This window comes from Mesoplodon mirus (genome assembly GCF_964341445.2).
Source record: "Mesoplodon mirus genome assembly, chromosome: 1".
In the NCBI taxonomy this organism is placed as follows: domain Eukaryota; kingdom Metazoa; phylum Chordata; class Mammalia; order Artiodactyla; family Ziphiidae; genus Mesoplodon; species Mesoplodon mirus.
Window position 1 is genome coordinate 7979617 of NC_138976.1, and position 23037 is coordinate 8002653.

General features: G+C 54.8%; 1 protein-coding gene across 1 annotated transcript in view; it reads left to right on the forward strand.

Annotated features, from left to right (window-relative positions):
- Nucleotides 1-592: 592 nt before the first annotated feature.
- ENG (endoglin) overlaps nt 593-23037 on the forward strand; it is a 29894-nt gene continuing 7449 nt past the window's right edge. The window contains exons 1-7 of the mRNA XM_082612982.1: nt 593-1018; nt 9175-9317; nt 17903-18043; nt 20914-21079; nt 21757-21922; nt 22225-22354; nt 22797-22971. Coding sequence (XP_082469108.1) covers nt 952-1018; nt 9175-9317; nt 17903-18043; nt 20914-21079; nt 21757-21922; nt 22225-22354; nt 22797-22971 — 988 coding nt within the window. The 5' untranslated portion in view covers nt 593-951. The remainder of the gene's footprint in view (nt 1019-9174; nt 9318-17902; nt 18044-20913; nt 21080-21756; nt 21923-22224; nt 22355-22796; nt 22972-23037) is intronic.

Here is a 23037-nt window from a genome sequence, read left to right on the forward strand (position 1 = left end):
TTTGCAAAACAAACAAGGGACAGTTCTGGGATTGTCTCCCAGGCTCAAGGAGCACTGATGGGTGAGCGCTTCCTGAGTGCCAGGCCCAGGGCTCTGCGCTTCAGTGCCCCGACCCACGGAAACCTCACAACAGCCTGGTGAGGAAGGCATCATCGTGCCCACTTTACAAACAGGATGACTGAGGGTGGAGGGCACTGGCTCGAGATCTCACAGCTCAGAGCAAGCACGGCAGGGTCCTGAACGTCAGAAATGCCATTAAAGGGACCTCCCTGGTGGCGCGGTGCTTAAGTACACGGAGCAGGGTTCCACGTGAAGCACCTTGGCCAGGCCTGGCCCCTGAAAGTTCCCCGTGGTGGGTTGTTGGGCTGATTCTTTTCATCTGCCCCCTGGGGGCTGCCGGATGCACCCCACCAGCCAGCCCTGGAGAGGGTGGGATGGGAGGTTGGGTGTGTGGGGAGACGAGCCTGGAGCCTGGGTCCTCCCACCCCACTGCCTCCCCCACGCCCCAGGGCCCCCCACCCAGCGACAAAGCCCGTGGCACTTCCTCTCCCCGCCTGGCAGGCCGCCTGGCCCGGCCCCTTGTCTAAGGAAGCGCATTTCCTGCCTCCCCGAGCCAGGCTGGATGAGCCCGGAGCTCCGCACTGCTGACGCTCAGACCCCAGCCTCCACCCGCATCCACAGGCCGTGACTGCTGCCGCCGTCCACAGGAGCCCCGCAGCCCCTCCCCGCTCAGCCCTTGGCCAGCGACCCCCGGCCTGGCCCCGCGCCCCCGTGCCCACTTCTCCTGACCCCTTGGCCGCCACCTCAGAAGGCTGGAGCAGGGACGCCGCCGCTCCAGCTGCCTGCTCCCCTTGGGTCCCCGCGAGAGCCCACGCCGGCCCCGGCGCCCGCCTGCAGCCCTGCCCCTGGACACCGGCTAAGGCCCAGCGCACAGATCCCCGGGTGGACAGCATGGACCGCGGCACGTTCCCCCAGGCCGTCGCCCTGCTGCTGGCTCTCTGCAGCCTCGGCCACACAAGTAGGTGTCCAGGGACCCGGGGTGGGGAGACTCGGCCCCCAGGGCACAGACCAGGCCCCAAGTGTTCCGGGCCTCCTCCGTGTATCCCGAGCTCACGTCCAGTGGAGCTGTCCTGGGACGTTTGGACAGCCCAAGACAGATGCCACGGGGTGACCAACCATCCCGGTTTGGCAGGACGAAGATCTTTCAGCCCTAAAAGTCTCAGGCAAACAGGGATGAGTTATTTACCTTAACTCTGGCTACTCTGGCTTCTGCCTTCCCAGCTATGTCCAGTTTCTCCCCAGGAAGCCCAGGTCCCAGAGTGCTGTGCAGCCCCTGGAGACTCTCCTGCCCTCTCTGGGCCTTAAGTTTCCCATCTGAGGAACGTGTGGGATGGAGGGGGTGTGCGGTCTCACAGCAGACCGTGGGCTCTGGGTTCAAATCTCATGTCATTATTTCCTCGCAGTGTGATCTCGGCCTCTGAGCCGAGTGGGGATGGTAGGAGAACTCCCCTCGGGGCTGTTGAGAAAGTCGGTGGTGAGGCAATGCTTGTAGAGAGGGGCAGGCTGGTTGTTTCTGTGTTATTGTTGTTTTAGGATTAGTTTTAAATTCCTCTACCCTCACCTTCTCCGGGATCTGTGAATGGCTCCCGGAACCCTTCGGACGCGGTGCTCTCTCTGCTTCTACCCAATTCTCTACTCCTCAAAAAGAGTACAGGGCTTCCCTGGTGGCGCAGTGGTTGAGAGTCCGCCTGCCGATGCAGGGGACATGGGTTCGTGCCCCGGTCCGGGAAGATCCCACATGCCGCGGAGCGGCTGGGCCCGTGAGCCATGGCCGCTGAGCCTGCGCGTCCGGAGCCTGTGCTCCGCAACGGGAGAGGCCACAACAGTGAGAGGCCCGCGTACCGCAAAAAAAAAAAAAAAAAAAAAAAAGGAGTACAAGATGCGGGCACAGGCCCAGACTAGGTGTTCTGCGGAGGCTCCTCAGCCTGGGGGCTTCTCCAGGTGGTCTTGGCCTCTGCTGTCTTCTGAAATGAGCAGATGAGGGGCAGTGACTCCCAGCCCCTCATCCCACTCACTGTGGGCCTCGCTGGGCCCTGCCCCGCATCCGCCTAAAGCCCCAGGACAGCCCTGTGGACACCCCTTCACCTCCGGCACATCCAGGACCTCCTTAAAGGATCGGGGGTGGGGGGTGAGCATGGGAACAGCAGCAGCGGTGGCCACCCCCTCCCCACCCTACCGTAACCCGCAGCATTTGATCTCTAAAGCTCTTACACTGCCTCACTGATAGACAGGAATGAGTCTCAGACATTAAGTGACCCAGCAGGGATTTGCCCCAGGCCTGGGCCTCCCCTGAGCACTTGCTTCTGACCTCAGGTGATACGGCGACCCCTCTTGATACAGCTCCTAGTCACCCTGCAACACTGCGGCCTTTATTGCCCCATTTTACAGGAGGGCAAGTGGAGGCTGTGACCTGCTAAGTTCACACAGTTCAGACTGAAGCCCTCCCTGAGCTCCACGATAGGCCCCCAGGCCACCCTGCCTTTCTCCCACCTCCCCCCACATTCTAGCTTGGTAACACTCTCTTCCTCTAGGTCATCAGAGAAAGATCCTGGAAGCTCTTTAGGGTCTGGTTTTATAGGATCAAAGGCACTGGTGTGCTGGCGAATAATGAACAGCGGAGTGGGGGGTGGGGTGGGGTAACGTTTGTCAATATCCACGGTGTAAATGTTCCCACAGGGCTGATTTCAAGCTATCAACTCAGCAGACTCAGAGTTGGGGCGGGTGCACAGTAATAAACCTTTATCTCCTATTTCCACCACACAGATATTACAGACGTAGATAACCTCAAGAGCACAGATAATACAAAAGGGAATAAAATAATTAGTGAGTAATGAGTTTTGATACTTATTAACTTTTAAATATATATAATTTATTTAATTGTAAGCTTATAAAATTTAATTTTTAATAATGGCTGTGTTTGAGAGCCAACTGGAAAAACTCCTGAAAATGTATCAGTCTGCTTCTGCGAGCAGGTACTAGCACCCAGTGATCATAGGGCTCAAGGGCATCCCAAAGCATCCAGCCCAGCTCATCTTCAGTATGGGAAACTGAGGCCCACAGAGGGCAGATGGGGACCAGGGCCAGGGTGTGGGAGCCAGATCTCCACGCCAGGGGAGGGGGTGGGAGTGCTAGTGACCCACGCATCCTCGTTAAAGCTGGAGGGGGTCAAAATGGGATGAAAACATGTCCCAAACGAGTCCAGCCTTCTGGGAACACAGCTTGGCAGAAGCTTTCAAAACCATAACTTGTGTAACAGACTCACCTTCAGAAGTCAACCCCGTGGAGTTACTTGCCCAACTCTGTAAAGATGTGTGGTCTGTAGGTACCTGTAACAAAAACCACACAACTGGAGACCACCCAGTGTCTGCCAGCCTGGGCCCTATGAAGTGGATGACTGTGCAGTGGAACCCTACACAGCCGTTACCAAGAAAAGGCTAGCTACAGATCTGCATTGCCGTGGACATATGTCTTGGACACATTGTCAGGTGTCCAAACATCAATGACTCCATTTCTGTAAGAATAAAATAGTAATAATGCACAATATGCACAAAGAAAATCCCCATGTCACTGTTCTTTAGCACTGGGTTCCTCTAGAGGATTTTCATTTTCTAAGACACACATTTTTGTCACGTTGGAATTTTTTTTTAATTGAAGTATAGTTGATTTACATGAACTTTTTAAAGAACAAATATGTACAGATTTTTGAAAAGCAATTTAACCATATATTCGCTTTAGTCCACTCCTCAAACGAAACAGATAAGAGGGGGAAAACTGACCTCCCCGGCTCCTTTATTAGTATGGGTACTGTTAGCATGCTGGTGGATTGCTTACTAGTTTTTGTCTAGCTTTTTAAGGTAATTTTAACGCAGGTGGATCAAATTTGGAAATCTTGTGTACCCTTCTTATGTCCCAGAAGTTTTCTGTGTTGTCATGTGGACTTCATAACCATCCCATTGTGGTTCTAGAATAGTCTCTCCCTCAAACGTGCCATCTCATCGTTTGCCTAATGAATTCTTTATTGTTAAATACTTAGGTGGTTTCCCCTTTGGGGCCAGTTATAAATACCACTTCCATGCACGTTTTTGGTACATGCATCTTTTCCTGTATTTTGGAGTATTTCACTTGGATAGAGTCCCAGAAATGGAGCTGCAGGGGTTCGTGGCCCATGTTGGGTGGTTGGGATCAAACAGTGCCTCCTAAGTGTGGATGAGCGTTCGCTGGAGGATGGGGTCCCCTCTACTGCTGGCCACATGTGTGAGGGTCTGGGACTCCCTGGAGAGGGGGGCAGGACATGTCCTGCTAGGGATGCAGTACACAGACCACAAATATCCATCTCTTAGAGCCTGCATTGGGGCAGCTTCCCATTTGTCCGGAGGAAAGGGAGGTTGAAGCAGGAGCCGTGTGAACCAGGAGACAGTGGGTCCCTGGGGACAGTGGGGGCATGACCTTTAAGGTTCTCACTTCAGCCAGACAGATGGTGACACTAAGACCCAGAGGGAGAAAAAGAATTGATGTCTCTCTCATGCACACAGATGGGTCAGTGATGGGCCCTCTGAGGACAGGCCTGGTCTATTTATTTGCTTGAGGACCTGACAGGGATCTGGGCAAGAGGGAGGGACCACCTCTTCTGTGTCCCCAGTGCATCAGGCAGCCCTTTGTCTCTATACCCAGGTTACAGATGAAGAAATCAAGCCTCGGGACAAGTGACAGGTCCAGGCTTCTTTTCTTCAACCCAGCTCCTTTTCTCTGCATCTTTGGTGGCCTGGGTGGGTGTGGAAGGCTTGGAGCACTGATTGCCCTGGCTCTGGAGCAACTCCCCCTTCTAGCTCCAGCTTTGGGGCCTCAGCCCTGGAGGCTGAAGAGGACCCTCATCCAAGGCTGAGCTGACTTCAATACCTGTGACGGGGTGGGGGTAAATGCCAGACACTCCTCTAGGCTTGTTTTGTGTACCATCAGACTTAACCTTCCCAACAGCCCGATGAAGCTGACACTCCTGTTACCCCCATTTTAAAGCTGAGGAGACTGGGGCACTGGCAGGTGAAGGAATTTGCCTGAGTAACGCAGCTCAGAAATGAGCAGCTGGGGCTCGGGCCCTGGACCTAACCATACACCATAGTACCTTAGGGAAGACGATGAGGCTCTCTCTCTGTTGCCAACTCCTCTCACCCCACGCATTAGATTTCTTTCCTACACCTGCAGTGGCTGTCCCACCTAGGGCACAACTGCATGGGTTCTTTTTTTTTTAAAGATTTTTTTGATGTGGACCATTTTTAAAGTCTTTATTGAAGTTGTTACAATATTGCTTCTGTTTTACGTTTTGGTTTTTTGGCCACGAGGCATGTGGGATCTTAGCTCCCCGACCAGGGATCGAACCCACACCACCTGCATTGGAAGGCGAAGTCTTAACTGCTGGACCACCAGGGAAGTCCCTGGATGGGTTCTGATGAGAAGATTTTCACAACAGGGTTTTAAAGGATGAATAGGAATCGAAGAGAAGTCGTCAAATAAAGGAAGACTATTAGTCTGCGAAAGGGCATGGCAAGGGCAAGGAACAAGGTGTGTTTGAAGGAAAAGTTCACTTCTCCCCACTGCTGGACATAAATAACCGTGACGGCGGTTGCCAGTTCCTCACACATCAGGATCCTCCTTGGCCCTGTGCATGTGTCAATTTTCCAATATTCTCACCAATTCGTTGAGGAAGGTATTTTGATTATCACCATCCCCATTCTACAGATAATAGCACTGAGGCGTGGAAAGGAAGCCGGCAAGTAGCAGAATCAGGATCTGAACCTTCAGCATCTATCAGATCCCTGCACTTTTTAACTCCACTCCAGGTTGTAGAGTATGGCCTTAGCCCGCAGACATCGGGCAGCCAGAGACAGACTAGGGAAAAGAGTGTTGAGGCCTCACTGGTGGTCAGGCCCAGGGGCAGTGGTTGGGCTGGACACAGGGAAATCTCTGAGGCCACGATTGGCCCCTGAAAGGAGCAAAGGGTGGCTGGGTAACTGAAGAAGAGGGAAAGCAGAAAAGATCCTTGTCAAAGAGGATTGCTCCTGGTTTCATGAAATAATCACCGCTACTGTGTCCAGAACACTTACTGGGTACCAAGCTCTGTACATGGGTTACCTCATGCAGCTGATACATAGCCTGCAAAGTGGGTGCTGGGCGCTAAAGCTGGATTGTCTGGGTTCCAATACGGGCCCTGCCACTTAACAGCTGCGTGCCCTCAGGCAAATTCTTGTACCTCCCTAATCTTCAGTTTCCCTTTGTGTCAAATGGTTATAATAACTGCACCTACCTTGTAGGGCTGCTATGAGCATCAAATGAATGAACCCACATAAAGCCACAAAACAGTACCTGGCGCCCAGTAAGCGTGATGGAAGCTGTTTTGCAAATGGGGAAACTGAGGCTCAGAGAAGTTAGGCTTTTGCTCAAGGTGACCAACTTTTTTTCTTTTTTTTTATTATTTATTTATTTTTGGCTGCGTTGGGTCTTCGTTGCCGTGCGTGGGCTTTTTCCTAGTTGCGGCGAGTGGGGGCTACTCTTTGTTTCAGTGCACGGGCTTCTCATTGTGTGGCTTCTTTTTGTTGCAGAGCACAGGCTCTAGGTGTGTGGGCTTCAGTAGTTGTGGCTCGCGGGCTCTAGAGTGCAGGCTCAGCAGTTGTGGCGCACGGGCTTAGCTGCTCCACGGCCTGTGGGATCTCCCGGGACCAGGGCTCGAACCCGTGTCCCCTGCATTGGCAGGCGGATTCTTAACCACTGCGCCACCAGAGAAGCCCCAGCGTGACCAGCTTTTTTAAGAGGCAGAGCTGGGATTTCACTCAGACCATCCAGCTCCAGAGATGGCTTTGCTTTGAGCATCATCCTCTCGGCCACCCAAGGTGCTGGGGGTGGCCATTTGGAAAGCCCCCAAGGTGGCTCTGTGCTTGTGGGTTGGGGAGGATAGGGAGGCGACAGAGGTGGAGAGGTGGCTCCCCAGTTGGTAGGTCTCTCACTCACCCGGTCACCCAGGGCCCCAGCGGCGCCTCCTCCAACCCAGGTCCCAGGAGCCCCAGAGTTTCCCTTGGTGCCAGGGGATTGTTTTCAGCTCTGTCTGGGCCCGCCTCTGGCTCCGGGAGACAGGCCCTGGGCGTCACACTCCCTCCTGTCTCCCCATTCTCGTCTGCGGAGTGGGGGCGGCCAGGACTCGAAAAGGCCCCAAAATAAATGGACCTCTTATCTGATCTCCCAGCCTGGCCTGTTATCTGATCATTACATAATGGCTAGGCCTGTGGCCTCTCCCGCTGGCTGACGGCATGGAGGAGGTGGCCCCAGGCGGCCCCAGCAATCGGGAGGAACTGGGGTTCCTGGAAGTCTGGGGAGGGGGCAGGGAGGAACTGGGGTTCCTGGAAGTCTGGGGAGGGGGCAGGGTAAGTCCGAAGGATAGGAGGAAAGCGCTGCACTAATCTGCAAGCCAGACCCTGGGTCTCGTGGGGAGAGGTAGGTCCGAGCCCGGCCCGGGCAGCCGCGTGTGCTGTGCACATCGCCTGCCTCCGGGCCTCGGTCTCCCCATCTGTACAGGAGGACTAAGTAACAGCCAAGAAGTCTGTCTTCACTGTCAGGGACAGGGAGAGCGTGAGGGGCTTGGTGGGTCCCAAGGTGGGGGGCGCTCAGCAGCAGGTGGTGCCAGCCCTTGAGTCTACTTGAGCCTGAGACATCAGTGACCTCCCTCACAGAGGCCCCTCACCTGCAGGCCACCCTGTTCCACCACATCACCACCCCCCTAGGACAGTCAATTCTTCTCCCATGGCTGAAGTCAATCAAAGAACTGTGATAAAAAGAACTGCCATACACCCTATCTCACCTCTGTGGGTTGTGTAGGTTCTATTCTTACTGTCCTTTTACTGATGAGGAAACCGAAGCCCAAAGTGAAATAGTTCGCCAAAGCAGCATCAGTTAGTAAGTGCTGGGCCTGAGATTCAAACCCAGGTCAGCCTGGCTCCAGGAACCTTGCTTTTAATGCAAATGCAGGCACTCTGGAGTCCCTGGCACATAGGACAGGGCCAGGGTGAGGAGTTATAAGCCAAATGTCCTTGTCCCGGACTTATCCTTCCCAGGGTGTTGCCGGCGGGTGGCCGTCTGCCGTCCTTCTCTGACCCCTGGGGGTCCTGAGCCAACGAGGCGGTGGAAGGAGGCTGGGTTAGGCCAAAGACAGCCCAATAGCCCGGGATTCAGAAGAAGCCTCCCTCCCCCGTCCTCTGAGCTGGCGTCGGCTGGACGTGCGGCCAGGCCCTCCGCACCCATCTTTGATCTCCAAGAAAACAGGAAGTAAGCGCGACAAGATGGAGACACAAACTTCCAAACAGTCTCCCCTTCTCTGTCCTCCTTCCCTCCTCCGGAGCCCCCCCTTCCCCGGCACATTCCTCAGGACGAGGTGTAGGGGCCTCATTTCCTCTTCCTCCTCTGCTGGGTCAGGGTGAAATTCCATTCCCTTCCCTCAGGACCTGCGCTTCCGGGCAGCAAGCTCTGCAGCCTACTCCGGCCGCTGCCCTCTGAACCTGGGTTCACTCTGTCCATCGGGGCCAGGAGACTCTCAACCCTCCTTGGCCCGTTCCTCCCGGCCTCCTTGAGGCATAAGAGGGCAATTTTTGTCTCCTGATCCTTTGGAGTGGACCAGCCCAGAGGCTTGGATGTGTGCACAGGTGGTCCTGCCACACACTTAGGGTTGCCAGATGTAGCAAATGAAAATTTAGGATGCCCAATTTAAAATTTAATTTCAGATAAACTGTGAAAAATGTTTTAGTATAAGTGTATCCCACGCAATGTTTGGGATATACTTATTCTTTAAAAAATATTCGTTTTTTATTTATTCAGATTTAACTGGGTGTCTTGCATTTTATCTGTCAATCCTACATCTACTAGCCCTGTGACCTCAGGCAAGAGACTTTGCGTTTCTGAGGTTCAGTTTCTTCGTCTGTGGAATGGGTATAATGATATCCACCTTGCAGGGTAGCTCTGAAGATGCAATAAAGCCCTTCACCAGTGCCAAACACCCAGTAGGCATTTGGAAAGTGGGAGCAATTGTCACCACGTTGCTCTTAACTGGCCCACTCTCTGGCTGTGCTTTCCCAACAGGTCTTGCAGAAACAGTCTATTGTGACCTACAGCCTGTGGACCCACAGGTGACATACATCACCAGCCAGGTTTCTGAGGGCTGCGTGGCTCAGAGCCCCAATGCTACCCTGGAAGTCCACATCCTCTTCTTGGAGTTCCTAAAGGTGAGTGCCTGATGGCAGGGTCAGGTGGGGGCCCAGCAGATGGCCCAGGGCCGATGAGATGAGGGGAACCTTTCCTTGTGGCTGTCTCTGGGACAGTGGGCTGAGTCCTCACCAGGGTCCCTGCCAGGAGTGTGACATCGGCATCTCATCTCACAGGGCCTGGAAGGGGTGGCATTTCTGGGGCAATCTTCTGGATGCCCGCACAAGACCCTGGGGGAAAGGGCTGTGTTTGGCCGGCAGTGGAGTGGAGAAGAGCCAGGCGAGCTGCCGTTCATGTACCTCCAGCGATGGGGAGCTCAGTTTCTCAGTGACACGGCTCTGCTCTAGGCAGCTTTGACCTTGAGACAGTGCTTCCCTCAGTTGAGCGCAAATCTCCCTCCCTGGAATGTCACTCATTGAACAACTGTGACCCGGCCAGGCAGCCCCCAGAGACTGGAAGCCGGTGATGTCACCTCAGAGACCATTCTCCCCCCACCAAGAAGGTCCACCGTGAGTTTGTCTAAGTCCCTCTTGAAAATAATAACAGGTTTATTGAGCACTTACTATGTGCTAGGTACTGTGCTAGGCCTGCTAAGTACCAGGAACAGAGTTAAGCACCTTTCATGTATCAAACCTCCTGAGGGCCCATCTGTCAGGGTCTGTTTCCCCACTTTTCGGAGGAGAGACCTGTGGCAGGCTGAGAGAGGTGAAGCGACATGCCCGAGGCCAGAGTTCACTAGATCCCCGAGACTCCAAGCTAGGCCGTCACCTGGGTCTCCAGTGGATCTCAGTGTTCAGCCAGTGCTTGGCCTGCCCGGGCTGGCAGCCACACCTGGCCAATGCGGCCTCAGGTCCTGATAGCGATTTAGTGGTGTCAGCTCGGGGCGAACTTGTGGCCCCCAAAACTGTTAGGTTGCCCTGCATTTGTGCAGTGATAAGACAGTGCCAAGACCACCAATATCGGGGGGCCTGCTCCCCACCACCCTGCCCGCCACCAGGACTGTGGGTCTCGATAATCCCCAAGCTGAAGATAGAGCCAGACACACGTTGTGTGGTTTCCATAGCCATTGTAATTTTTTTCAAGTTTGGTAATGATATGGAAAATGAGATTGCCCTCTGTAAGTTCATTATGTGTGTTCGGATGTTCAGATCTCTGGGCCTCGCCTGGGTGGCACTGGGATGCCCCCAGCCCCAATCACTCAACAGTGAGCCAGTGTCAGAGAAGGCTCCTGGCCAAGCACCCAGCTCTATTGGAGACAGATGTGTAGACAGACAGCCAGGACCCAGATGACTGGTGCTTTCTCGGGGGGCCCAGGGCAGGGGTAGGCCAGCTGCTATGGGATTAGGCCGGGCTTCGTGGAGGAAGCAGGAACACTAAGAACGGCCAGAGTTCACAGAATGAAGGAGGCCGTGGGGAAGAGCAGAGGACAGTGAACACACAGGCAGGAAAGTGGGGCTCAGTTGAGGCCAGCATGTGATTCACTGCATCGTGAGCTTACAGTTCACCTCGGAGCAGGGCTGGGGAGATGGACAAGGCCCCGTCGCCATAGTAAGGGGTTCGCTCTTTATCCTGTGGGCAGTGACAGTCATTGGAGGGTTTTTAGGGGCATGACAGGGTGCTGCTGTAATATGTCATCCTAGAGCTCATGACAACAGAATCTCCCTGTCACACTCTGCCTCTTCCAGAGAACTCAGTCCATGGAGTGTCCAGCTTTTAACTCAAGGAGTCAGGCTGCAGGCTCCAGGACCGCTGGGCCCGTTTGTTTCAGGGGGTGATGTAGAGAGCCAGGGTTCAGGAGATGGGGGCTCCAGTCCTGGATCCGTCACTGGCCAGCACCTCGTATCGTGCCTGGCATGCAGAAGGGACTCCTCCCCAGGCTCCAATAGACACACACTTCTTGGGCTACGGGACTCACCAAAGAATCATGGAGTAGCAGAAGCTGGCCCAGGGCCTGGAGTATACCAACGACTGTTTGTTGAATGTATGAATGAATGAATGCACTGCCATGTGACCTTGAGGCCAGTGTTAAGAGCATGGGCTCTGGAGCCAGACAGTCTTCGAATTGAACATTACGCCCCACCACTTACAGGGGCTCGATCTTGGGCCACCTCTCCAAGCCTTGGTTTTCCCTGGGAAACATGGAGATGATAATCATACCTAGCTCACAGGGGGCTGTGAGAATCCAGTGGGGTAGCACAGGCAAAATACTGAGCTCGGGCCTGCCCAGAGCCATTCTCGATGTTCAGTAGCTCTGCCTGTTTTTATTATAACGTCTCCTCTGTGGGTTCCGTGTCTCCCCTGTCAATACCCTCATTCGGCTGAGCAAGCTACAGTGTGTAGCACATCTTCATGTCAGTCAACTAATTTGAGCCTCATAGGTTGTTGCTACGAGGCGGCTGAAACAGGGACTGTGAATCCGTTTGCAAAGGGGGAAGCTGAGGTCTAGCCTGACGGAGCTGGGTGCTCCTGGCCTTCTTGCCCCAAGGGTCGAGCCCATGATCCCAGATCTACTACCGTGACAGCGAAAGACCCGTGGCTTCCCTGGGAGACATCTTCCACCCCAAGTGGCCCCCAAGAAGGGGGTCTACAGCCCAACAGTCCCCCTCAACCAGTCCTCGCCAGGTGCCTGCTCTGTGCCCAGCCTGTGTTGGGCATTGATGGTGCAGAGAGAAAGCAGATCTGGTCCTTGCCCTTGAGCCACTCACAGGGGAGGCAGAGGTGGGCATGGGCATCCCTGGCACCAAGTGATGGACTCGGCAGCTGGGGAAGGGGAGGCAGGGGCCTGCGGGCCCCGGGAGGATGAGCACTGGGTGTGGAGGGAAGGAGGCATTAGGGAAACGACTCCCAGTGTCTAGCCAGACCGAGAGGGGAGTCAAGGGCATTCCAGGCAGAAGACACTGTGGGAGCAAAGGCCTAGAGGCAAGAAACACGAGCGGGCAGCGGTGGCGTGGGTGGCGACTGTCTCAGCAACGGGCCCAATCCCTGCCAACCTATGGCTGCCGCCTTCAAACCCTGGCACAGAGAAACAGCTTTCCCCTGCATCCCCGCGTGGCCTCTGAAGCCTCAGATTTCCTGTGGGTGGGCGGCAGATGAGTTGTGGCAGCCAAGAGCCTCGGGGAAGAGAGGTTCGGAGGGGGGTGTGTGTGTGTTGGGAGGGTTTGCAGACAGACGAGGGGGCCGCTGGGCAGGGGCTCTATCTTGCTGGGTCCCCGAAGGGCAAGCTGGAGCCTGGATTCCGGGAGGGGGCCCAGGGTCACATCCTGACCTGCGGAGACAGGAAACCGGCCTGGTGTCTCAGCAGTTCCCGTCAGGCCGACTACACTGATCTGCTGTCTTCCTAACAAACCCCAGGCAGCCAGAGCTGAAACAGGCGCTGATTCACCCCACTTCTGGGCAAACTCAGGGAACTGACGATGCCTTGCCCACCCCCAAGCACACGACTCACGGGGCTCTGGCACTGACTCTTTCCTGGGGAGAGGGGCAGACAAGGCTGCTCAGGCAGAGGGAGGGCAGGGGGGCCACGGGGTCCCCCAGACCATCCTGGGAGGCTGTGAAGGGCTGTGGAAGGCAGTGCCGCCCTCAGACCTGGGCAAGGGGCCCCTGCCTGGCACTCACAATTTGCAGCCCCTCTCTGGCCCTTTTCCAGTTGCATCTCCCCCGCCCCGGGTGGGGAATCTGCCGAAGGGACCTGCTTCCCTCCCCTAGTCCCTACCCTGGGAACCCAGGACTCAGAATTCCCTGCCCAAGTGCGCTGGGCCTCCTCCCAGGGCTGGATGGGGCTCCTTCTTGTCCTTTCCTCTAGAAGGGGCACTGCAGGGCTGGGGTCAGCTCCCTTAGACCTGAAGGCTGGGTGAGGTGACTAAGGGTGGACATTGATGGTGCAGAGAGAAAGCAGACCTGGCCCCTGCCCTGGAGCCACTCCTGGGGGAGGCAGAGGTGGGCGTCAGCAGCCCTGGTACTGAGTGATGGACTCAGCAATGGGGGGCACAGGGGGCTGGGAGGAGTGAGCATGGCAGCTTGGGCATCCAGGCTGGTTTTCCACACGTGTCCATGTGAAGAGAAGCAAGGTGCGCTGGGGCCAGGGGCTGTCATATATGTTCTTGTCCCAGGCCTTGCAGATATTAGGGGCAAGCTTGGTGGAGGGGCATGGGCTGGGGGTCAGACAGACTGGACAGGGATTGCATCTGCTCTCTCAGTGCTGTATCCCCAGTGTTCAGCTCAGGGTCAGTCCAGGTACTGGATGGATGGATGGATGGATGGATGGATGGATCGGTGGGTGAATAATGGAAGGAAGGGGAAGTATACATGTGTATAAGCATTTGCTGATTGTCCATCCCCAAGAGGTTAGTGGTGTCACTGACTGTTTGGGAGTGTTACTCTTGTTCTCTGCCAAGCTCCTGGATGACAGGGTTGTGCCTTCTTTCCTGTCCCCCTTTGACAGCATAGAAGCCCCAGGCTGGGCCCAGTGCTGGTCTCTCAGACAAATGAACTGGGGATGTGGGGACAACATGGGCTGACCAGGGACCCTCAGCTGGGGAGAGGGGCATGCCTCTCCTGGGTGTTATGGAAGCCCACCCTGTAGCCACCTGGCTGGAGACCATGACGCCCAGATGCCACTGGGAGCCCCAGGAGGCCGGATGGACTCTAGGGGCCACACAATACTAGAACATCACTGAGCCCAGCTCCTCCCTGCACAGATGGGGAGACTGAGGCCCAGAGAGGGGAAGCTGCAGGGTGGCATGGCTGAAGTAGGTCCCAATTCCAGCTAACTGCTGCCCAGCTCTAACGCCAGCCTCCTCAGCCCCCAAACCATGGCACTCCTCTGGATGAGCGGGCAGGGAGGGAACTGGCGGTAGTGAAAGCCAATCTATCAATACTACCATGGGCACTGGACAACCCGCTTTGCAGGCAGAATCTCACTGAATCATCACAAGTCTATGAAGTGGGTATATTGTTCAGCCCATTTTCCAGATCAGGAAGCCAAGGCCCAGAGAGAGGAAGTAACTGCCCAGGGTCACAAGCGAATGACTGAGCCAGGGTTTGAATTCAGGTCAGTCTGGCTTTGACCCCCTTCACCCGTTACCCTGCCTGCATGTGCCGTCTGAGTCTGCTGGGGTGGACAGAGGACGGCTGGCTCCAATCTGGCCGGCTCCAGTCTGGCCCTCGGAGTGGGGGGTGGGGGGTGGCTGCAGGCAGCCCCGAGGCTCCACTCCTAGAAGAATTGCTGGAAGCGACTTTCTATAAGTGGCTACTAGCACTCAGGACCTCCTCACCGAAATCTCCCCTTCCCGCCACTGACTCCTGGGCCAACAATGGCATCTGTGGGACACAGGCACAAAAATAGAAACATGGTCTCCCGCCCACTGGCTCAGGGAGGGGGCCGGGGCGGGCCCAGGCCGGCCCAGGTTGCAGAGCTGGGGGAGAGGGCTTGGCTGGCCTGCCCGCCTCGGCTGGGCTCCCAGAATTCCCAGGGTGACATTGGGAGGACTGGGAGCTTGGGGTGGGGGGCAAGGCAGGCCCCTTTCTTTGCCTTTGGGCTCCAGGCTGGGAGGGAAGAGGGAAGTCGGCGTGTGAGTGACCACGCTGATGAGTCAGGGCCATGGGATGGAAATGTTTGCTGTGGAAACCCTGACTGGGTTTTTCTGGTAACCAGCTGGCCTTCGGCTCGGCCCAGGGGCTCAGAGACCCCAGGGAGCCCAGCCAGCCGAGTTTCCACATGGCTCGCTTGCTGTGTGGCCCTGGCCCCTGCCTGCCCCTGTTTGGGCTTCAGCCCCCACCCCCTTCCCAGCCCCCAACTCTACAGGGAGGGACTTGGTGACAACTGAATGGGGGGATTGGTATGTGAGCCCTGGGAGCACAGCCAGATGTCATGACAAACGTCACCAAGCTCCAGTCTCCTAACCCCCTCACCCTCAACATGACCCGACCCTGACCTCTACTTCTCTTTTTTAACTTCCTTTATCCCAAGCCCCACCTGGTTTTGGTTCCCAACCCTGTCTTACTCCCATTTCACAGATGGGGAAACTGAGGCACAGAGAAACTGGGACAGTTGCAGAGCGGCAGCAGGAACGGATATTCACAGGGCTCTTTCCTCCCAGCTCAGGGGCTGCGCTCCCAGTCGCTCTGTCACCTGCAACGCTCTCGGCCTGCGGGTGTCCACCCAAGGGCAGAGGAGGGATCTCCTCGTCTGCAGCAGCCATGGCACCTCCAAACCATGGGGCCCATCTATTCACCATGTGTGGGCCTCAAGGTCTACTCCTCTGTGGGAGGACAGACAGATGGGGCTGGACAGTGATGAACTGTGGGGCAGTCTGGGGAGCGGCAGGATTGAGAGGGAGGACACGGTCCAGGTGAGCTATCCAGGGGTCCAGGCACCCACTCTGGCACCAGGCTGATGTGCACTGGGCGCCTGACTTCATCACTCACCTTGGCATGTGACCTCCCTGTCCCCAATGGCTGCATCTGTGAAATGGGAGAGTACCTGACCCTGCTTCATGAGAGCATGCACAACTTTTACAGCACAGGACTGGGCACAGATTAGGTTGAACCACGTGAAATTACTGATATTTGATTGTTGTTTCTTTAAAAGCTTTATCGTGAAAACATTTGCCTGTTTAAAGTGTACAGTTGAGTGGTTTTTATCAAATACACAGAGTTGTGCAATCATATTCGATTGTTCAAGCTAATAAAACATAGGCAACTAAGGTAAGGAAGCTGGGGTGGGTGCATTCTTGATGGTTCAGACAGGTCAGCAGTGCCCGGGCCTTTCCTGACACCGCTGAGGTGGGTCTTCCTTCACTCCGGTTAATTTCGAGTACTGATCATAATCCTGGAACAAAATGTCAGCTCTGACCTTTAGATCGGTGTTTCATATTTTACCAGAATATGATATTGAATCCAGTATTTAATTCTTCAAGTGTTTAGAATGCATAATATTTTTAAAAATTGATGAAACAAGATATTTCAAAATCCAAAGGTTATAAACCCATTAGGAAACATAAATTAATCAAAAATGTGAACTTATACAAACATAAATTTGAGACACATCATTCTATTATAAATTAGCATAAAAGTGATTATTCAAAAAATAAGCAACCTAAATAGCTCATTAAAATGAAAAACATTATTTATGAAACATTGAAAAGGAAACATTATTTGCCTTTTTGTTGTTGTTTCAAAGAGCAAACTTACAAAGAGTGATTATGGTGTCATTATTAGGTAACGGAAATATTTCTGGCAGATTTTTCCAGCAGCTGAAACACTCTCTGGCTCTGTGACATCAGTTGGGGAAATGGCCCGGAGATAATTAGAAGTTAAATTGAAAAACTTTCCACTGATGTCTTCATCTTGAAATATCTGTCTCCTTTTTGATAAGTTTGAGGAGATTTGGGGAGGGCCAGCTTTTTGTCTCTTTGGAGAGACTGCCAGCTTTTGAGAGCCTCTGGAGTTTGTGTTTCAGTCAAGTGTTTCCATTTGTCTTTGTCCTCGTGAGGATGGGGCTTCTGAGGCCTATACCTGTCTCAGTTTCAGGAGTCACCTGTTCATACTCGATTGGTTCAGAGAGTCTTTGAGCAGAGCAGGGGTTCTTCTTTCGATAGAAGCTTTGCCTTGTGGATCGCTGTGTTCTTTTTCTTCTTGAGAATAAGGAGGTATAGAAAAATGTGATGGGACAGGATAGCAGTTGAGAGTAGGGGCCTGCCCAGGTCCAGATCTGAGCTCCATACTTACTTGCTGTGTGATCATGGGCAAATGACTTCACCTCTTTGTGTCCCACTTCCTCACCTGTGAGTGAGAATAACAATGGCACCTACCTCTTCAGGCTGTTGTGGGGATTAAGTGAGTCAATGTGTAAAGCACTTAGAATAGTCTAAGCACTTAGTAAGCACTATATAAGTGTGAGGTATTAATTCTTGTTGTTGTCGTTGTTCTGAAAGAATCCTAAATGCATACACCATGATCAATTAAGTTTTTTAATGCAGTCGGTACCTCTCAAGACATAAATGATTTCAACTTACATTTCTTATAAAATATCAAAAGAATGGTATTACTCAACAAAATATGAGTATTTGGTACTTTAAAACAGTAAAGCAAACAGGAATACTGCAAACTGGGGAGGGTTTGATGCCTCAACGCTGTTGCATAGCGACAGAGAAAGGGCACAGGGTACTCTCTAAGTCACACAGGTGTTTGCAGGCCTGGTACACAGCAGGTGCTCTGTGGAAATAATAAACCTCAACTGACTACTGGATAAAGTTCAGGTTCATTGCATTTACATATTTATGTTCATGGAAAGGCATTTTATTTTAAATATAGCCGTGTGTACATGTCAGTCCCAAACTCCCAATCTATCCCTCCCTGCTACCTTTAAAAAAACATCTCCTTGGATTTGCTGGGACTCATCTCCTTCATTTGTTCAGAAAATTTTTTCTGGGTACCTCCTGAGGGCCAGGCACTGTGCTGGGCTCTGGGAGACAGGAGTGGACAAGTTGGGCAGGGAGAAGGGAGTGGAAGCTTACAGTAAGTGAGTCGTCACTACTGATCTGGTGGTACAGCCTGTGCAATCTGACTGGTCTATGCATGTGTCTCTCCCCTGCCCCCATTCCAGGAGGTGTCAGTGCTGGAGCTGACTCTCCAGACATCCAAGCAAAATGGCAGCCTGCCCCGAGAGGTGCTCCTGGTCCTCAGCACTAACAAGACCATTTTCCTGAAGTTGCAGGCTCCGGGAATCCCGCTCCACCTGGCCTACGTGAGTGTGTTACCTCCAGCCCCAGCCTCAGGCACGGGCCGTGGGAGGCTCCTGCTGTCCACCTCTGTGGGCCAGGGTCCCCTTCTTCTCTTTTTCATTCTGACATTATTCACCAGGGCCCAGCCTGGTGAATCCCATGGGGCCCTGACAGAGAGAACGCAAAGGGCAACAGAACCTGGGATAAAGAGCCCAAACCTGGATGTGGGAATGAGGTTGATGTGCAGCCCTGGCCAACTCCAATCCTCTCTCATAGCCTCAGTTTTCCCATATGTGCAGTGGGAGAACTGAGGATAGTCCCATAAAATAACCTTGTCACTGCCTTTGAAAAAGTTACAAGACATAAATTTGAAAATATTTAAGTGCAGACGAAAAAGGCCAGGAAGAAACCTAACAATGATGGACTTCCCTGGCCATCCAGTGGTTAAGACTCCACGCTTCCAATGCAGGGGGCACGGGTTTGATCCCTGGTCAGGGAATTAAGATTCTGCATGCTGCACGGAGCGGCCCCAAAACCAAAACCAAAACCAAACAGAAGAAACCTAACAATGCGTTAACAGTAGTTATGGGGAATTCCCTGGTGAAAAACCAAACAAAACAGTACTTATGGGAGTGGGATGCGGAGAGATATCTGTTTTGTTCTTTAAACTTTGTTGAATTTGCAAGATTTGCTATAATTAGCATGGCCTATGTTGGAGAAAAATTATTTTTAAAAAATTCAGATAGTAAGTGTCAGACACATCCACCAGAGAGAGGAGGTCCACGGTCCCGGACCCACAGTGAGGAAGCTCGGGGCTGGAGGAGGCGGGGCGGACCGTGGCACCGCCCCCTCCACAGGAAAGGCCCTGGGAGGTGATCCCCAGATGCGAGCAGCTGTTGTTTACAGCCAGAGAAAGCGGAGGGGAGGGAGCCAGGGCCCGGGGGCGGGGGGGGGGGGGGAGCAAAGATAACTAGTGGGAGAGAGACACAGGAAAAAAAATGGCAACGAAAAGAGGCCTGTTGTGAGAGGAATAGACAGACCCTCAGAGAGACCATAGAGTTCCAGGAGCGGGAGAGAGGAGCTGGGGACCTGAAGACGGGCCCGGATCCAGGGCTGCCTGGGAGACGGGCCCAGACATGCAGAAGTTGAGGGGGTGCGGGGCTGGCGGCAGGGGCAGCACACAGGCAGACGGGGCTGGCCAGCGCCGACGCCCCTGGGAGGGAAGTTGCAAAGCCGTTAACGAAGCCAACCAGGAGGGCAGAGCCGACCGACCCCACGCGGTACATCCCTCGGCTCCCAGTGCGGGAAAGCGAGACCCTGCCACGGCTCCCCCTTCCTCTCGACTCTCCCCTTTCCCCTTCCTATTCCCGGACGCCCTGGCGGCCCAACCCCGGGATCTAGGCCCGGCGGCGGGGCTCCGGGTGACGCAGGGCACATGAACAGCGCCCGCCCGCCCGCCGGGGCCGGAAGGTCGTAGCAGCCGCCGGCTCCGACCTCCGCCAAGCCTTCCTTCCCCGCTCCCCGCCCCACGCTAAGAATACATGGCCGGGGGGCCGGGCGAGGGGCACCTCCGGAGACGCGCGCGGCCTCGGCCCGCAATTTCCGGAGCCGGGTGCCCCGCAGCCGGAGCCGGGACGCTGCTGGAGGGACAAAGAGCCTCACGGGGGCGCAGGCCTCTGTGCCAGACCCAGCACCAGGAGACTGACAAACGCCTTGCCCTTTAATCCCTATTACATTCCCATTTTACAGAGCTGACTCTGAGGGTCAGATGGGTAAAAGTTCCCCCACCCCCAAACTCTCCAGCTCTGACCCACTGCCACAGCCCTTACGTACGGGCGGGCGCTGGGTTCCTGACCCAGGTGCTCATCACTTTGCCCCCCGTTACAGTCCTGCTCCATTCCAGGTGGACCATTCTATGGTGTCTTGCCTATTGCCACTGTCAGGCAGTCCCCCTTAGTATCTAGCCTGAAGCCCTTATGCTGCTGCTGCTTCAGCGCAGTGCCTCTGGCTTTGGAGATAGATGGAAAAGGATCTCTCTTGAGTCTGTGGCCCCAACAGCTTCCTCTGAACCCTTTGACTACACCAGGAAGTCTTTCCTATTTCCTTCCCCAGCACACCAGAGTCTCTCCTGAAGCGTGGGCAGTGGAGGCAGTGAGGTGCTGGAGCCACCCAGATTCTCATCCCTGTCCATCCAGGGGACGTGTCTTGCTTCTTTGTTTCTTATTAAATAATATCCTCGGTCTTCTGTTGTTTCAAATGACTTGAGGCATGACTAGTTTCTGGATGGTAAGATCCCCCAGAGCAGGGACCACCCCTGTTTGTCTTTCATTCATTCATGTATTCATCCATTCCTTCTCTCTTGCCTTCTCCCTTCCCACGTGCAGGGAGCACCTGCCATGTGCCAGGCATCAGGGAGAAGCTGCCATGTCAGGATTCCAGTGCTGGGCCCAGGGCCCGGCACGAAGTCAGACAAATATTTCTCAGTGCCTACTATGTGCCAAGTCCCATGCAGGGGTGGGCGAGGCAGGCGTTGTCCCTCACAGACCTTAGAGTGTGGGGGAAACAGACAGTAACCACAGATGTCGTAAGTGTGGGCTGAATGAGGATGCCTATGGAGGGGTGCGAGGGTGATGTTTGGACAGGTGGATGCACGTGGATGTGTGTCCATCCAGCTCCCCAGGTGTAGAAAGAAGATGGGCAGATCCGGCTGTGGGGGAGCCCTAGTTAGGGGACTGTGAGCTGACTTCAGGTCCACCTGCCTCAGCACCCTCAGGCCTGGCCTCCTCTGCTCAGCCAAACAGCTGCCTTCTCAGATTATCTCCTGACCTCCTGCATGGGACAGAGGGGACTCAGGCCCAGGCACAGCACCCTGAGCCTTCACATGTCTCCCCAGAACCCCAGCCTGGTCATCTTCCAAGAGCCCGCAGAGGTCAACACCACACAGCTGCCACCCTTCACTACCAAGGGTGAGCTCCTCAACTGGGCGGACACAAAGGGTCCCATCACCTCTGCTGCTGAGCTGAACAATCCCCAAAGCATCCTCCTCCGTCTGGACCAAGGTCAGCTTCCCCAACAGCCTCTCTGGGTTCAGGACTGGGCTCTGGAGGAATGTGAGTTCCTCTGGCTCATTCCTCGGATGTGGACACTAAGGCACTGAGAGGGGATGTGATTTGCCCCAGGTCCCACATAGCAGGTCAGTGTGCTCTTAGGCAGTGATTACCCCTTCACCAAATATTAGATTGAACCACGTGAAATTGCTGCTAGTTGTCAGTTTCTTGAACTACAAAAACAGCACTTTCTTATTATTTATTGTGTACCTACTAGGCACCAAGCCCTATGCTAGGCATCTGGGGACTCTGGGGACAGATGTGGTGGGGAGATGATAATAAATATGCACACAGACGAATTCTATAATTTCAGGTCATGGTAAATTCTATAAGAAAGATAAAAGGGGGATGGTGTGCTGGTGGTTACAGGGCTGCATCCCTAGCATATGCCATGCGTGCATACCTTAAATTAACCCTGTGTTGACAGATGAGGAAACAGAGGCCAGGGACTTCCCCTGGGTCCCTCTGCTGTAAGTGGTGGAGGGGTGATTCGAACCCCGGTCCTCCCATGCCCCCCCCTCTTTGCTGCTCCATCCTGCCTGCCCCACCGTTTCTGTGGCTGAGGGTGGGCCTCTGTATTAGATGCCAGGCTGCTCGAGGAGGAGACATAAGTGCGTTTGTCTCCGCAGCCCCGAGGTCACCGTCTTCCTGCAGTCTGGAACCCCACAAGGACATGGGCCACACACTCGAATGGAGCCCTAACGCCCAGGCCTCCGTCCGGGGCTGCCGCTTGGAAGGTGTGGCTGGCCACAAGGAGGCGCACATCCTGAGGGTCCTACCGGGCCCAGAGGCCTGGTAAGGGTGCCCGCCCCGCCCCACCAGCCCCACCCCCTATAAAGCCCTGCCTCTATCCAAGCCTCAGCCCCGCCCCTGGCCTGGTCAGAGTACTGTCACCCCCACCTATCTCGGGGCCCCACCCATTTCCTCATCCACCCCACGGACCCACAACCGACCGGGTTAAGAGCGCAGCCGCTGCCCACCCGACCCCAGGTCTTGTCCCTGCCCCGCAAGTCCGGGTCAAGCACCAACCCTCCACACCCCGTCCCCTGCACCCCGCACTACCGCCCGCTCTGAGACGGAGGTCTGTCTCCCCACAGGCCCCGGACAGTGACCGTGAAGGTGGAGCTAAGCTGTGCTTCGAGGGATCCCGACGCCGCCGTGCTCATCCTTCAGGGTCCACCCTACGTGTCCTGGCTCATTGACGCCAACCACAACATGCAGATCTGGGTGAGACCCCGTTCAGGTCTCCCCAAGTCTCCCCAAAGAAAAAAACCAAACTCCCTGCACCGTCACCCCAGCCCTGAGCCTTTATACAGGATGCTCCTTCTGCCCCCGACCTCTCCTTCTGTGCACTATCTATTCTTCCTTCAGACCTTCACCTAGATGTTACCTCCTCCAGGAAGTCTTCCCAGATCCCTTAGGGAGGCCCCTAACCCAGCCCACAGGGTCTGAAAAGTTTCCTGGAGAGGTGAACTCCAAGCTGAGTTGAAAGACGAACAGGAACCCGTAGATGAGGGGAGGTGGCCCAGGCAGAGGAAACAGCAGGAGCGAAGGAGAGAGCAGGATCGAGGCCTGGCAGACCCTCACTGGCCTGCAGGTGCCCCCGCCAGGCTGTGTGCCCCCTGACCGTGTCTGTAGCCCCCTGCCCTGCCTCTCTCCCTGTCCTTAGACCACTGGTGAATACTCCTTCAAGATCTTTCCGGAGAAGAACATCCGTGGCTTCCACCTCCCAAACACAACGCAAGGCCTGCTGGGGGAGGCCCGGAGGCTCAACGCCAGTGTAGTAGCGTCCTTTGTGGAGCTCCCTCTGGCCAGTGTCGTCTCTCTGAGGGCACCCAGCTGTGGTGAGCACCCGGCTCCCTCCCTCGCCCCCCTCCCTTCCCTTGCCCTCTCCTTGGATCTGTAGCCAT